The sequence below is a fragment of the Colobus angolensis genome, unplaced genomic scaffold, assembly GCF_000951035.1.
Source record: "Colobus angolensis palliatus isolate OR3802 unplaced genomic scaffold, Cang.pa_1.0 Scaffold29, whole genome shotgun sequence".
Lineage (NCBI taxonomy): Eukaryota > Metazoa > Chordata > Mammalia > Primates > Cercopithecidae > Colobus > Colobus angolensis.
The window spans coordinates 4,698,675-4,715,964 of NW_012116154.1; the positions used below are offsets into that span (position 1 = coordinate 4,698,675).

Consider the following 17,290-nt stretch of genomic DNA (forward strand, 5'->3'; position numbering starts at 1 on the left):
AAAGCCCCTCTGCCTTAACTTGCATTATAGATACCGGTAAACACTTTACTGGCTTAGTAATATCCATGGCAACTCAGCTCCAAGGGCCTCGGCGTGACCCCCATGTCTTGTATAAACACTTTTGGCAGGAACCTCCAGAGCCCATGCATAAGGATGATCTAATTTTGCAAGCGTGTCATTACCAACCTTCAGATACACAACCCGGGCCAAGTTTTCCCCCTTGTGAATATTTTCCAAGCCCGTGGAAGAAAAGAGCAAGACAGAGTGGGAGCGTTGCCTTATTATTCAATATTCACTCAACCAGATCCCTCAAGCTGAAACCACTCCCTGCTCTGAAGTCAGACACCTTCCTCCGTCACCATGTCTCACCTCCATGGCACTGGTGTTGTACCCGCAGAAACCCCAGACTCCTCGCTAGTCCCTGGTGGCCTAAAAGCAGCCAGTGGCCTGGCTCCCATGAGGGGCTGGCTTAGGGCTAAGGTGCTGAAAAGGACAATGCACGTAACTCCCACCCAGCCAGACTCTTCCAAATAAACGAGATTCCATCCTCACTGCCAAGTTCTTTCTCTCGCTGGCTTCCCTCAGTCATCTCTCATATAGTCATAGCTCCATATGGCTGTTGTCATTGGTTTTTAAGCAAATCATCCTATTCTTAATATGTTTTTACACACGAAAGGGCTGAGGAATTTTTGTAAAATTACTTCTGTCATGAGAGGATTCGCCGATGGCGTAAGTTCTACACTGATCATATCCTAGGGTGATGCCAGGCACAGGTCTTAAGGAAGCGCAGATCCCATTTACTAAAGGACCCACAGCTGCTAGGACAGTATTTCGCTCACTCATACCTGGGGGCGTTGAGAAAAGTTTGCCTATGAAATGCCTGTCGAGTAATGAGTGATTTTTTTCTTTTTTTTTTTTTTTTTGAGACGGACTTTCGCTCTTGTTACCCAGGCTGGAGTGCAATGGCGCGATCTCTGCTATCTCGGCTCACCACAACCTCTGCCTCCTGGGTTCAAGTAACTCTCCTGACTCAGCCTCCCGAGTAGCTGGGATTACAGGCATGTGCCACCACGCCCGGCTAATTTGGTATTTTTAGTAGAGATGGGGTTTCTTCATGTTGGTCAGGCTGGTCTCAAACTCCCAACCTCAGGTGATCCGCCCGCCTCGGTCTCCCAAAGTCCCGGGATTACAGGAGTGAGCCACCATACCCGACCATGATTTTAAGGAATAATTTGACACACAATAATGTTATCATCCCTTGGAAAAAATAAGGCGAGGTGTTCAATTTTGGAAAACTTACCACTGAGACAGGGTCCATGGCCTCTTGCTTGACAGGAACTGGGTCAAACATGAGCATTCTTTTAGTTAAACCTTCTAGGGTGCTCTGGTGTTTGGCCTAGAAAACAAAACAAGGTATCCATCTAAATCTCAAGGTTACTTTAAATACAAACTAGTAAAAATAAAATATAGCCTGGCCAAGGTGGCTCACCTTTGTAATCTCAGCACTTTGGCAGGCCGAGGCAGACGGTTTGCCTGAGGTCGGGAGTTTGAGACCAGCCTGGCCAACATGGTGAAACCCCGTTTCCGCTAAAAATGCAAAAATTAGCTGGGCGTGGTGGCGCACGCCTATAATCCCAGCTACTCGGAAGGCTGAGGCAGGAGAATTGCTTGAACCCAGAAGGCGGAGGTTGCAGTGAGCCGAAATGGCACCACTGCACTCCAGCCTGGGTGACAGAGCGAGACTCTGTCTCAAAAGAAACATAAATAGATAAATAAATAATAAAATAAAATATAATACTCCTCATCCCACTTCTCTACCCCTTTTACTCCCTTACCCCTGGAATGGCTGGAGTTTGTTTCCCTTACCTATGAAAGATGCCATTTACATAATTAAAACCAGACTCCATGGTCATAACCAGATGAGAGCCAACCAACATTTTTCTAACTCAATACATAAACCCGGACTTTTCTGGAACATTATGTATATGTACAGCCCCGTCTAAGCAGCAGAGCTTGCCTGGGATTGCCGTGCAACTCTTTAGAGGTTCAGATTACATACGATTGTTAAACACCTTCCCTTTTCCCCTGATGCTAGTCACAGAAAAATTAGGGGAAAAAAAGCAAGCAAAAAGAAAACCTAGAGCCAACCATCATTAAAATTTCATTTTTATTCTAACAAACTCTCTTTAAAACTGGGCTCACAGTGTATATGCTATTTAGTACCTATCATTTCACTGAACAATTAATTGTGAAAATGTTTCTTTTTCAGTAAGTATGGTTCTGCACCATCAAATCTCCCGTGCCACTGTGTGAACACATCAGTTTACTTAACGCATTCCTCTTTACTGGGCACTTAGGGTTACTTCTACATTTTCGCCATTACAAACAGCAATGAGCCTCTTTAAATATATCCTCCTGCACACCGTTAATTTTTAGGATAAGTTTTCTGTAGGGGAATTCCTGGGTGAGAAGTACGTACATTTCCCAAAGTGCCTGATGCATCATCTGGCAAAAACGAACTATTATTTTCATTAATAAAATACAACCTGTTGTTGGGCGTAGTGGCTCACGCCTGTAATCCCAGCACTTTGGGAGGCTCAGGAGGATGGATCATGAGGTCAGGAGTTAATGACCAGCCTGGCCAACATGGTGAAACCCTGTATCTACAAAAAATACAAAAATTAGCTGGGTGTGGTGGCAGATGCCTGCAATCCCAGCTACTCGGGAGGCTGAGGCAGAGAATTGCTTGAACCCTGGAGGCAGAGGTTGAAGTGAGTGGAGATCGCGCCACTGCACTCCAGCCTGGGTGACACAGTAAGGCTCCGTCTCAAAAAATAAATAAATAAATAAATAAAATACAACCTGTTTCCCCAAATCTCCACCAGCAACATGTGTTATCACTTGTGTTGTAAAAGATAAACACCCTGCCAACTTGTTAAGTCTCAAAATGGCAAATGATTTTTATTCTAAATTGATTTGGTTATTGAAGTTAATTTTTTTTCAGCTTTACTGACCATTTGGATTTCTTCTTTTGAGAAATGCCTACTCAGGTCTTGACACCCCCCACCGCTTCTTATTGTTTTCTAAGCACTTTTCACATATGAAGAATATTAGCTTGTTTTCACACAGATTTCTCCTCATTAGGAAATGAGCCTATTGTAAAGGATCTTGATCCTGTCCTGTCCTTTTCTTCTGTTGTTCTCTGCTTGACATCCCTTCTATTTTCTTCTGTTCTGTAAAGTCCACTTCTAACACTAATCTATATCAAGCCAGCTGCCTCTTCACAAGATGAAATATTCAGTCTGCTCAATGTTCAAATGTGTCTCCTCAGTTACAGAAACACTGTCCTGCTACTAGACACACTTTCAGAAACTGACTTCAGGCACTCACTAGGCAAATTTGGTTTAAGTGCTCAGTGCTTTGGTTAGAGTTAAGGTCTTTATAGATCACCCCGGTTTGAGTGGCAAATTGAACAAGTTCTAGAGTGAAGAAGCTGCAGGAATCCCGGGTCCTGGATTACTTCTTGTATTTCAGTGTTAAAAACCCCCATCCCCACCTCCATGATAGCAATCCTATAATTTGTTGTGTTGGTGCTCCATGGGTTATACTAAGATATGTTCACATACAATTATGGAAGTGATACTATGTAGTTCTTGTGCTTCGTTGATTCATTGAAGAAAGCCTGTTTTCAGTCTCATGACAATCTCATGACAACACGTGAATTTCATCAATAACTCGACATAAGGCCCTGACTTCAAAATTATATTTTCCTACATCACAGGGTGTATTGTAATCTGCAAATACAATTTGATACCAAGCTGCTGAAATCAATGGTGCTACTACCCTCTTATGTATTCCAGCAAGAACAAACCGCAACAGCCAGTGAAAAATAGATGATTTCATAATGAGGGATGAAAACGCTTTTGTGTCTTGGGATCTATTATTAACCAGTTCCCAGCCTAGCAGCTGTACAGATGAACATGGTTCTAAGAATTGTTGTCCAGTGCCTCACAGTGGACCATAAACAAAAGATGTGAGATCTCCTGCTTACATCAATGAGGTCAGATCATTTAGCAGCCCTGACTCACGGCTGGTCACCCTGTGGCAGCCTCCCACCTCCCCACCCCCAGCTTTTTACACTGAATTCACTCTTCCAGACTCATCTATCCCACTAGACAGTATCTTGATGCAAATGCTTCTAAATTAAAGCATTCACATTCTCAGGTGTATAAGGAAGGAGCCATGGTTTTGAGACTCAAGCAGACTGCAAACTAGCACAGCCATGGGGCAAGAGTGATCATTTGTAAAATGCAGAGCATGCCTCCCTTATCTACTTCTCAAGGATTTAGGTCTATCAAATGAGATTAAAACACACACACACACACACACACACACACCCCTTTGCCCTAATTTATATCCATATGCACATAAAATTTGGATATATATTCTGTACACATGACACTAAATGTGTTGGTTCCAACTTCCGGAGCAAAAATGTCTGGTATTTGCCTCTTTGCTAACTTACCCTAGCCTTAGAGGTCTATCTCCCACCCTTAAATAAAACTCAGACTAGATTCGGTTTCAAAGTTAACAGCTGCCTACATCCTGTATGAGGTCTCATATGAGGCCTTGTCACTTCACAACTGGACCACTGCAACAACAGCTTCTGAGCGAGGCCAGCATCTCCACACTTCATGTTACCCTGCACTCTTTACTACCACTAATTGCAGCACAGCAGAATAAATTAAGAGGATGGGCTCTGGAGTCCCTTTTCGTTCAAATTCTAAGTCTACCATTTAGCTCACATAGCTTTCAATGACTTTGTCTAATGGCCACAGCAACGACTACTGAATCCTTTTAGAAATGAATTACACATTAACGTGCTACATCTTTTTATCATTAAGGCATTATTTAAATCACTACTGTTCTTTAATTTTTTGTTTTACCTAAGTTTAAGGAAATACAAGACTTGCAATTCTAAGAGAAACACAGTCTAGTATAAACCACTGGCACTGGCCAGGCGCGGTAGCTCACGCCTGTAATTTCAGCACTTTGGGAGGCCGAGGCGGGCAAGTCACCGGAGGCTAGGAGTTCGAGACCAGCCTGGCCAACATGGTGAAACCCTGTTTCTACTAAACATATAAAATATTATCCAGGTGTGGTGGCACACACCTGCAATCCCAGCTACTCAGGAGGCTGAGGCAGGAGAATCGCTTGAACCTGGGAGGCAGAGGTTGCAGTGAGTCGAAATAGCGCCACTGCACTTCAGCCTGGGCAACAAGAGCGAAACTCTGGTCTCAAAAAAAAAACAAAACAAAACAAAACAAAACAAAACAAAAACACTGGCACTAACAAAACCTGATTTACTTTTATTAAAAAATAATTACAAAGGTATGTTTATTTGCTCAGAAATGTACCTCAAAGTAATCTAAATGTTGATGAAGGGATATTCTCATTACAGAAGTATTTAAGTTAATAAACAAAGAAGGAATGATAGGATTAGAATACCTAATTTTGAAACTCCTAACTAAATAATGCATCCTGGATGTTAAAAAAAAGGTCTGTGTAAAATTCAAATATCACAATGAATAGAATCAAACTCACTGACTATTTCACATGTCTACAAGCACTTTGTTTCCAATTTGGTAACTTCTAAAATAGCTTTTAAATGATGATGCTTTTAGTGATAGTCACAGAATATGAAACAAGAAGATAAAGGACATGCAAAGAAAACGCCTGGAACCACATACCCGAAACTGTTAACAGGAGCTTCTTGAGAGTGGTGGTGGGTGGGACAGCTTTCTATACATCTGTGTTCTATTTTCAAAGTTTATTATTTTTATATATTTTTATTTTGAGATGGAGTCCCACCCTGTCGCCCAGGCTGGAGTGCGGTGAAACGATCTTGGCTTACTGCAACATCTGCCTCCTGGGTTCAAGCAATTCTCCTGCCTCAGCCTCCTGAGTAGCGGGGATTACAGGTGCACACCACCACTCCTGGCTAAGTTTTATACTTTTAGTAGAGACGGGGTTTCACCATGTTGGCCAGGCTGGTCTCGAACTCCTGGCCTCAAGTGATCTTCCCGCCTCGGCCTCCCAAAGTGCGGGGATTATAGGTTTAAGTTTATTATTTCTATAATCAAAACTTTTAACAAAGACAAGACAGGGAAGCCAAGTTAGGAAGAAACCAAATTTAGAAAGAGAATCAAACACATGAACAGAAATCAGGCTTCTGTTTATGTATCTGCAAAAAATTTCTATACTTTGCACCCATATCTCTGACTAGAGGGACCACTTTTGTCATTGGTACTGATTTGTTTACAGGTTCTGATCTAGAATCCTAAGAGTGACTGAAAAGTCTTCAAAGTGCCTTCCACATAACTGAGAAGTAACTTAAGCCCTGGAAGAAATAGGGTCCCTAAACTTGGCAGTCTTTAGTACCCACGGGCGGCTCAGTGCACTGGGGTTATTATTCTGAAAGAATGCTAAGTAAACCACAAATGCTTAGAAAATCTATCATACAGTACTGACGGCAATCTTAAGCAGAACCGGTAGGTGGCGCACTAAAACAGGCATTAGAGACCAAGACACCGGCAGTAAATCAACTCAGTTGGCCAACCTCGGGGTCTTTAAACCTAGTGGGTTTTAACCAGGCTCAGGAATTCTATTAATCATTTTATGTGAGTATCACAGAGAAGAGGAGGCTCTAAATGTGGTTCTATTTTTTTCTGACGACTATTTTCCAATCACAAACACATTTACATCTTCATTATATTTTAACTAGCTTAGCTAGCCTTAGAAATACATTAGCTAGTCTTAGCCTTAGAAATACATTCTAATGCTAAACTAAGCAATACCAGGATAACAAAACTGCACCTAAAAGGAGGAAAAAAAGGGCAAAACTGTTTTTATGAAAAATTCTAAGTTATTGAGGTGCTTAAAAGCAAAAATTTACCGGAATATCGCCACTGCCAAAATAATTTTCCATAACTGGAGCAAATGCCATCTTCCCCAGCTGTGTTATTTTGCAGAGAAAGGCCAATAAAAATGAATGGTCCTCAAAAAGGAGAAATGGATTTCCCTTCACACTCTTTCCACCTACACTTCTGACTTTTCAGATGTTAAAATAAGGGTCAAATTTCTGTCAAAATGCAGGACTGCGTGATTACAGATTAAAAAGCTTGGTGAATCATTGACATGAAGTTTCAGAAGTAATGCAGTCTTGCTTTGGAGCCCTATCCAGTAGTATTGGAGGCCTAGGCACAATGGCTTTATGGGGTGGGGGGTAGGGCTGCAGGTGAGCTGCAGCGCTTAGAAACACACACACACAGTCCTTCATGGAAGTCGAGGTTAGGGGGTTACTAAACCTCCTCTGAAAGCAGCTTGCCTGGAGTCTAGAGCATGATTTATTACAGAAACGACCTTACAGATGACTGCCTGCCCCTTCCTGAGGGAGGAGGAAGCTGGAGAGAGAACGTGTACATATCAGGAGCAGTTTCTTCCCTGTTTCTTGGGGTTAGAGCAAGACCTGCCTCTGATGTTCTTCCTTCTCATCTCCCTATTTCTTCCCTTTTCCGTGCCCTCATTTCTTCCCACAAATCCTCAAAAGGTCCCTGCATTATCTTCCCCAACTCAGGGCTGACCCTGAGGCTCCAAATCACCTGCCTTCCTCCAAGCACAACTCCCGTCTCCCAGCTAACCTCGGCTAGGCTAGGCGGAACGAGCAACACACCAACACACCATCGCTAAGCGTCCCTTTCAACTCTTCTATGTTTTTGGATTTTTAAAAGAGAAAACATGTTATCTTCCCCCACCCTTACTCCCCAAAGGAACTTCAGGGGAAAAAAAGAGAGAGAGGAGAGAGAGAAAAAAAAGGCTGTGTGTGCATGTGTGTGTAATTCTTGGCTAGGAAAACTGGGCAGGCAAGCAACATCCCTGTAGCTAAACTTCCTTTCCAGAGAAACTTTTCTCTCTTCATTTCTTTACCCAAATTCTTCAAAATCCCCCAATGGCTCAAGTATTATTTAAGGGCAGTTGCCCTGGCCAGAAATACTGGGGACAGGCAACAGATGTCAGCAGGCATTAAGCTGGAGGCTCCCTTAAGAAAAGCTAAGCACTGGCACCTACCTGGAAATTCCTGCCTGGAAATTCCTACCCGGACATTCTTGGAAATGTTCATGCCACTCCGCGATTTTCACCTGTCTTACTCTTCTATGGCTGGTTTGAAAAGGAGAAAAATTCCACGGGTTGTTTCTAAATCTTTGCCCCTCATGAATTAGTTATTTTGCATTAATGTATATTGTAAATGGCAAAGAAGTTAATTATTTCGTTTCAGATGAAATATAATGATCCAGTGAGCAAACAACCCACCCTCTCGCCTCTCTCTGCTAACAAGCCACCCAATTTTACTTTCCTGCCTCCACCCATCTGCTCCACCCTATGGAGAGTTGCCAAGGCAAGTCCAACTTGTCCAAACAGGACATGGCTTCAGATAAGATTCTGCCCACACCCTGTACTTCGGAAAGACCAAGTGAAGCAATTGATTTTGCATGTCAATAAGGACAGGTGCAAAGGTAACAACCAAGCAAAAGCCTGACCGAGTTTCCAAACTGAGGCCTAGCAAAGCAGGGCTGGGGGTGGGGACACCCACACCCATGCTACCCTCGGGAGTTCAAGGCCATCTGGCTAGTGGCATTCCACACCCTTCTTAGAGAAACTGCAGCAAATTCGAATCATTTTCCTACTAGGGTTACACGCTTGTTTATGCTCTCTGACAATTTCGTGTTTTAGTTTTAAGGGCAAGCAACCCAAGATAAATTGAAAAATACCCATAACGTCTAATCCTGCTGTGTACATATCTCACAAGGCCTCGCCTAAGCCCTCACAGTTCTCTTCTGTGGAGTGTTATATAATCAAATCCAGAAGGGCTGCTGAGGCCACGCTGCCTCTCATCTGCCTCTGCTCAGTGCCCTCCCTATCACTGGAGACCCACCCAACTCCACCCTAAGGAGCCTCCACCCATGGGGCCCCACCCTGCAGGGAGTGGGAGGCTGGGAGGGAGCAGTTGGCTCTGGGCAGCAGCCAGTTCCTGGAAATTCCGGCCTGAACAGGGATGGTTAGAACCTTAAAAATAACCAGAAGGAACTGTGGGGCTGTGATCACTCCCTCCGCTCCTGAGGATTCTCCACTGAAGTTCTTCCCGGGGAGCCACTGAAACTTTGAATACAAAACCATGAGCGAAGCCTGCCCTCTCCCTTTAAAAATAAGCAGAAAAGAAAAGCATTTTGAACCACTGCTATCAACGTGGCCCAAACCAACCCTACTCCTCCTTGTTCCTGCCTCTAAGGCTGCCCCCTCCCCGCCTCCCATTGGCCTTATTTTCTGGTCCTTCACCATGGAAACATAGAGGCCATCTCTGAAGCCTTCCTCACCTCCTTTGCTCTCCCCTCCTGCCTTGGGGGCCAGGCCGCCAGCACCTCCCACCTGCGTTGCTGCAGCTTTTCCGCCACTGGTCTCCCTCAGCCTCTCCAGTCCAGCCCTCGCCCCTTGCCACCCGTGTTTTTCACAGATCTCTTCTCAGCCCGTCCTTCCCAGCTCACAAACTTCCCTCCCGCGCTCTCCCCGGGTCTGACAGTGGGCTCAGGCACCCATGCTTGGCACCCCGTTCCCCACCAGCTGCCCCCTGCTCCAACAAGTGCCCTTCATGCCGGCTGCCCTGCCCACCCCCAGGCCTTTGTTCATTTTTGGCCCCGATGCTGGGCAACCAGCATGGAATGCCCCCTCCCCTTCCGGCTTATCTAAATCCTCCTAATTCTTCAAAGACCAGCTCAAGGCCCTCCCCACTCCCGCAGCCAGCTGATTGCTCCCTGGGGGATCCAAGGCCGCCTCTTCTTACCTAGATAGGCTAGGCCTTTTAGCTTTCCCAGTGGTGCGTCTCACAACGCTGCCAGCAGTACTGGGAAGGACAGACAGGCAGGCCTCAGCCTTCCTGAGCGGGCTCCCTCCCCACTCCCCACAGGAGACTGGGCTTGTTCCCTGAATGAAGTTTTTATGTCAAGCCTAAGGAGCTAACATAAGAGCACTTAGCTCATAGTAGGAGTTCCACAATCATCTCCCTTTCCCTCTGAATGCACTTGAAACCTCCCTTAAACAAGTAACAGGGGTGAAGGGCCTAACTCTAAGGGAGAGCTAGTAAACCAAACTTCCTAAGAAAAAGTTACTGCCCCTAACCTCAGCCTGGCCCATCATGTGTACTCCAGAGACCTCACCAGTACCATCTTCAAAGAATTTATTATTATTCACTCAGTGAGGTCTTCTAAACAAGTCTAGTATCGAGGTCTCTACTGTATTTTAAAATCTAAAATAGAAAAAAGAAAGCGAGAAAGGGAGGAGAGGAGGCAGGTGGGAGGGAGCTGCAGGGAGAAGGGGTGTGTGCAAACACAGGTTTTTGAAAAGGGATCAAGGAAGGCAAGGGGCTAAGTGATGTCACAGGTTTCCTGCCAGTCACCACCACCTTCATGCTTGGTAATCACCAGGTGCTGTTTAATGTCAATGAAGTGGTTACTATCTTCCCATTTTACTGAAAAGAACACTGAAACAGAGAGGTCAAGTAACCTGCCTAACATCACACAGCTGCTAACCTGTAGAGCCAGGACTTGAACCTAAGGTAGTCTGACTTAAGACTGGTGGCCTTGGCACACCACTCTTCCACCTCCCCAGGCAGAGGACAACATTACACCACCAACAGTAAGTACGGGATAGTGATTTCTGTGAACAGGTTGGTCCCCAGAGAAGATAGAACGTGGGGACAGTCTTTTCACATTAGTGAGTTTCCACCCCTTCCAACTGGCTCCTGCTGCCCACCCTGTCTCAGTATGCACACTTGGATGCAAGATCAAAAGACACATTCTGAAGGCCCCAAATTAGGCAATTATTCTTCCTAGCCAGTGCACCTGCATTGTCGATATAACTGCTGAGAAAAATTGGCAGCTTGACCCAAGTAAATACGGAAATCCTCATAATAACTGTACAAAGGTGGAAGGGTCAGGTCCTCATCCCATTTTAGAAATGAGGAAATGGAGGAACAGAGGTGAAATGACTCGCCCAATTTCACAGAGCTAGTTGGAGCTGCAGCCAAGAACAGAAGTGTGTCTGCCTGCAGACCCGGGCACTTTCTGTTCTGCTTCAGAGCCTGCGCTGTGGGACTGACTTTTAGGTAAAATCACCTAATGCTGGGGTCACTCCCCAGTAGGGAGGGTGTGGGTGTGCACAGCCACACTGGCCCATGGGAAGCAGTGCCAGGGGGAGGTTCCAGCAGGCAATTAAGATTTCAAAATGCCTTTTCAGGTTAGATCACTGCAGATCTACTCCATCCTATGGCATAACTCAGAGTAATGAATGCACATAATTTGAGATTAGCTCTAATAAGTAGGTACTCAATAAATACTTGTGAGATGAATAAATTAATGGATGTCAAACGACACTTCTCACATGCTAGGATAAACTAAGGGCAATGGCCCCGGAATGATGGTACACCAGGTGTCCTACATGGGAACTCTGTCCAGCGGCTGGTGAAGCCGGCCTGAAACCTCATCTTCTAAAATGCAAAGTAAACGTGAAAACTTTGGGAGCCTGGGAGAGAAAAACTCCCTGGTTTGGAAAGTCAGTGGAACAGGAACTTGATCTTCCAAATGAAAGAGGCTTTGGAGTGTGAAGCTTTGGAAGGTACCAGGGGTGCAAAGTACAGGAACAGATAAAGGAGTAGATTTCAGTGATTACACTTAAACAACAGTGGTAGCAGAAAGAACAGCATATAGGCCAAAGGAGAAAAAAGCCCACACTTGATTCGCAGGGCGCTCTCCAGAGCAGAATCCACTGACCTCAATATCCATTTGATCTCTTATGTCCAGATTTGGCCAAACTCCACTGATTTGGGTTGAGACTAGCTCTGGGCCATCCCTGGCAGGATCCACATGCCTTCCAGAGACTGGCAACCATCTTGAGGATGTCCCAGACTAAGCAGGGCAATTCTGGGTCCTCCTGCAAAGGGCCTGCCTCAGGGAGCGCCCCCTTACAGGAAACAGGATAAGTAAGAGCCAGACCCAGGGGTTACATGAAATGCATGAGCTAGAGGGCCACTTAACTTGCTCTCCTCTGTCTCCAGCCCTTCTAAACAATTAGATGGAGAAATGGTAATGAATTCAGCCTGCTGACACAATAGAGTGACTTTCAAAAACCTCCAGGAATCTGTTTTGCTAAAGAAAGAACTTTACTACAACCCTCTGACCAACAGATACAAAATGCACAGATCATTTTTTTTTTCTCTTACTGTTCCATTGAATATGGTCACATTACAGAATTAGGACAGGGCCAGTTAAGAGGACACCTTTTTTTTTTTTTTTTTGAGACAGAGTCTCACTCTTGTTGCTCAGGCTGTAGTGCAGGGGCACAATCTCGGCTCACTGCAACCTCTGCCTCCCGGGTTCAAGTGATTCTCCTGCCTCAGCCTCCCGAGTAGCTGGGATTACAGGCACCCGCCACCACACCCGGCTAATTTTTGTACTTTTAGTAAAGATGGGGTTTCGCTATGTTGGCCAGGCTGGTCTCAAACTCCTGACCTCAGGTGATCCGCCTGCCTCGGCCTCCCAAAGTGCTGAAATTATAGGCATGAGCCCCTGCGCTGGGCGAAGGACACTGTTTTTTTGCTTTGGAAGAAATGAATCCCAGTTCTGGTTCAGAAACTGTCAACAGTGTTGTGCCTCTTCTATGACTACTAAATTTCAAGGAAGGAGAGCTGAGTTGGGGGGAAAAGCAGGGCTATCCCCGCCTTCAGACAATGCTGTCCCTTATCAGGGCAGACTGCTGTCTGGTTTCCTGTCTCCAGCTTGGGCATGACTGCTTAAGATGAGAAACATTGTCTAAGAAAGGAACAGAGTGGTCTTGACAATGAGAATGCTAGCGACCATCAAAACTCTCTTCCAACTCACTCCCAAGAGGAATTCTGACTAGAGTACCACATACTAGCAAACCAGATATCAACTGTTTTAAGATTCTAGGGATTCGTTTTTTTAAAAGGCTAGAACCAATGATAAATAAAGCATTTCAGAAAGAATCCAAGTTCCAGAATAATGCAATTCCTAGTAACTTAAAGAATGAAGTTGCGTATATTTATTTTTCTTAAACACAACTGGGTGTGAAAGCAGAGAACAAGAAATACTGCCTAAGAAATCTGTTGTTTTATAGCAAAAAATGTTGATTTGAAAATATTAAGAAGGCAAGTATCTCAAGGGGGGATGGAGACACAATGAAACTAAATTAGGAATCATGATTGATATGGTTAACAAATAAAACTCTTATTCCCATTTTTTTGGTAATTATAGTAACTATAAGATAGTATAATTCTCCCCAACTATTCAGCTTAGCATTTAGAAGCTTGTAGAATTTTTTTCTGATAGAATATATTAGACCCTAATTATCCCTATTAACCACTTCATCTCCCTGCAAAAGGGAGAGGAAAGAATTTGGGGAAAGCCAAATACTCTTTACCAAACCTAGTTAGATTGTTAACAACTTTGGAACCAAAACAAACAAACAAAAACCTGCTTCAATTTGAGTTACTTATGAATTTTAGGCTTAAAAGCCTCTTGTCCTATAGGTCAGCTTAGTATTTCCAGTTGCTTTTCCCGAAGGAGAAAGAACTTATTGGGACTTCCAAAACTCCCAGCTTTTTTCATAGAAGTATCAGTAGCCAACTATTTGATACTAATAACTCTCTTAATATCATATTTTATACTTTCCATTTATACATAAAGAATGTGGTGAAATGTGACATTTAAAACTAAAGCACCATTATCATCAATTTGGGGGAGCAGAGGGCCTGATTTGCTGCTTCAGCAACTCTTGAAATTAATTCCACGGAGATGCTGTAGATGATTCCTTTCCATTAAAAAAAAAAAAAAAAAAAAAATCCCCAAGTTTACAAAAGCACTTTCTAAAACTTTTCTTTTTCAACCAAATATTTCCTTAAATCTTAGTTTCTCAAGAACCAACAGAAAACTAATATTAAAGTAGGTCTTAAATAGTTATCCCAGAAATTCATTAACCCACAACTGACAGACTATTTAAAAAATAATGAAAAATGTTATTGTAAAACAAAAATAAGAGTATTCTTCTTCTGTTTTCAAAATAGATTAAAATTTTCCAAACGATCTATCATCAAATGAATTTGCTATTGCCAGTTCTCCTTTTCTTTGAGCTTTTTAATTCTTAAAAACGGGTTGGAAATATGTAGAATATTGTACCGTGAAATCTTTGTCCTTAAAATATTATCCTGATATTTAAATCTTTGTCCTTAAAAAGAAATAATCCTGGGATTTTCTCAATGTCTTACGCTTTGCTTCAGTGATTTTGCTAAAGATTTTTCCTTCCAAACATAAGCAAGACTTTCAACTAAGGCCAGGCTGCCAACACTGCTTAAATTCTCCTCCATCCACGGAAGCCACCTGGAGCAGCCTGGGTTAAAACGTGAACGAGGGTGGGCCACATCTTTCAGATAACGCTAGGTCTTCTAAACTGTAAGGTGTTAATCCTGATCTGAAATTGACAGCTTCAGGGCAAAATGCCTATCTTAAAACTTAACACCCTAACCACCTCAACACAAGAATTACAAACAAATAAAAACAAAACTCCTTTAGGTTTCTTTGCCAAGATGGACCCAAATTGCCCCAAATCACAATCTGGCAATAAAAAATTTAAAAAGGTAAAAGCATTTATTCACCCAGACAGATGCAGTGGAGCAAAGGGTGTACGTAAAAAGGTTAACTGACTTCTCATTATGACATAACACAGGCGTCTTAAGCAATATGAAGTGTGTAGAGACATGATAACTCCATGGGTGGGGATACAGAGTTTAGGGGCAGGGACCTCAGCCTGGTCTGGGCTACTGATCTACCAGAAAACAGCCTGAAACAGGAAAGAGCACACATATGCCACTTGGAATGTATGACGCAAACCCCAGCCTTGAAACAAAGAACAGGAAACAGCTCTGCTGGCTGTGCTGGAGAGAAAGCACAGAGAAACATTTAGCCGGCCCTCCCTGACCCTATATTCATGAGCAGCTGGAGTTTTTTAAGACAACAACATGGGGGTGGAGGTGTTTGTTCTATGGGTGTGAATAATAACACCAGCTTTATACAGGGGACCTGCCCTATTTACAAATAAGAGCTGCCACATACAGTAAACATAATAAGTGAAATGTGATTTTATCATATTCAAGCAGCAGAGACCTTCCTAACGAACACTAGCCTCCCTCCTGATTTCTTTTGTCCCTTTCTGCCCCATTCCAATGGCTACTCCCTAGCTCTGATCAAATTCCGAGTTAGGGTAATGATTATGGTTCAGCTTCAGTGCATCAAGAGGAAAAAAGAGCACTGCTGTTAGGAATTCAGATAACAATTGGGGTACCTCACAGAACCAAAATTGGAGCAATTGTAAGCCTCCTTTAGTCACAGAACTAAATTCCAAGACAGACTATGGGACGTCTAGAATAACCCAAAATTTTCAGTCTTTTTCAAATGCAGTTATACACATTTTTTGCACAGAACTGCTCATCTGTTCAACATATACACACATTTACAGAAATTCACCTTTTAAGAATGTGATTCTGTTCCTGACAGTCTAAAAATTACTATAAAATCTGTACACCAGAGTACTAATTTCTAGAAGAAATTCTAAAATGTCTACTTTCCCTTTGGGTTATTTTTAAGATGGTAAAATCCATTCACAGTTCCTTTCCCATTATTTCTCTTTACTTTGTTAGCCAGGACTGTTTAACTCAAGCTTACATTATCAGAGATTTAAGAATGTGGTGTGTGCAGACGTAAGTACAGGTAAGGAAAAAAAAAAAAAAGAAAAAAAAAAGGGGGAAAAAAAAAGGCATCACAGTGCCTATAGCAACAAGAAGATTGGGTTTTAATTTAGAAACTTTGCAGTGAATAAAACAATAGCTTTCTGCAAAACTCTGTTGTTTTGTACCTGACAAGGTTTTGTGGTCTAAGCAGCTACTTTTCTTTGTTATTCCCATGTTGAGATTTTTATACTTGGGTTCTCTTTCATGCAAGCTAAATGTTCTTTACAATGTATCATCATTGAACTTACCGATAGTATATTAGGTTTTTTTCTTCTAATAAATAGTTCTGCAGCAAAGCCCACTGACTGCAGAAATGAAGAAATCAGTTTCTCTAGGGAGTTTAATTTAATCAAACATCTAATTTCAGGTTTCTATTAACAGCCTAAGGTCAACTAATATACCTCTTTTCAAACCAGAAGAAATCACTTGTGGACACTTCCCTTAAACACTAACTCCAAAAAATTGGGATAGTAATGCTAGCAGATTGTTTTTTCCCCTAAAAGCAAGTCTTCTTCCCTAGGGTGAGGCAAATCATCCAGATGAATTTCTCTTATAAAAATGCTCCTCAAATTCATACAGAAAAGGATAGCACAAAACTGCTGTGTGGAAAAACCTATAATGAACAACTGGCCTATTCCTCAATCGATTTTGCTGGCATGTTTCAGGTACTTGTCAGAATACCTCTTCATACTTTTTCCCATATACCAGACTCTTGTGAGAATATAATCAATATATTTAAAATGTCTTGGGTGATATTAATGGAAACATAAATTCTGAGTAAGAAATTCAGTGGTTAAGTGTAAAATGTTTATTTTAGTGAAATACAAGAAGGTGAGCAATTTCCAATTTCCGTTTAACTCGACTTATTAAAAATAAGTCTCATTCACGTTCTTCTAGTATTATTGTATACTGCTGTAACATTTAAACCAGAAAAGTACTCCTCCTTGTCAGTAGCTATCTGCCCCCAAAAATGAATATGACAATTCCAAGTCTTATCTGCCATCTCTAAGAAAGCCACTTCGAAATGTTAGGTAGGTCCCATGGGTCCTGATCCAGGGATCTGTCTCTGGATCCCCATCAGGCTCGGCTGCAGGCAGTTGCCTAAGGCGTCCTCCGCCTTCAGCCACGCTGCAATCCTTGCTCCAGGCACTGCGGCAGGTTCTCTCCATGTCCCCAGGAAGACTCTCCAAACCCGGCCAGCTCATTTCTCCTGCCCTGGAGGATCCAGACGCCCTGGCAGCTCCTGGGCTCCAGAACCGAGAATGGGATGCTGCCTCCAATCCCAATTGCCCCAAGTTTCTTTCCAGAGGGCCCAGAGGCTGCTCCAAGTTTGCTCTGCCGGGCAAGCGGCCGCGCGGCGTGTCCAGGGAGGGGGGCGGCGGG

The 17,290-nt window shown here is 43.2% G+C and overlaps 1 protein-coding gene across 1 annotated transcript in view; it reads right to left on the bottom strand.

Annotated features, from left to right (window-relative positions):
• Window positions 1-17,290, bottom strand: part of KLF3 (Kruppel-like factor 3 (basic)) — a 37,177-nt gene that overhangs the window by 19,222 nt on the left and 665 nt on the right. Inside the window, exon 2 of the mRNA XM_011949124.1 lies at window positions 1,301-1,396. Coding sequence (XP_011804514.1) covers window positions 1,301-1,357 — 57 coding nt within the window. The 5' untranslated portion in view covers window positions 1,358-1,396. The remainder of the gene's footprint in view (window positions 1-1,300; window positions 1,397-17,290) is intronic.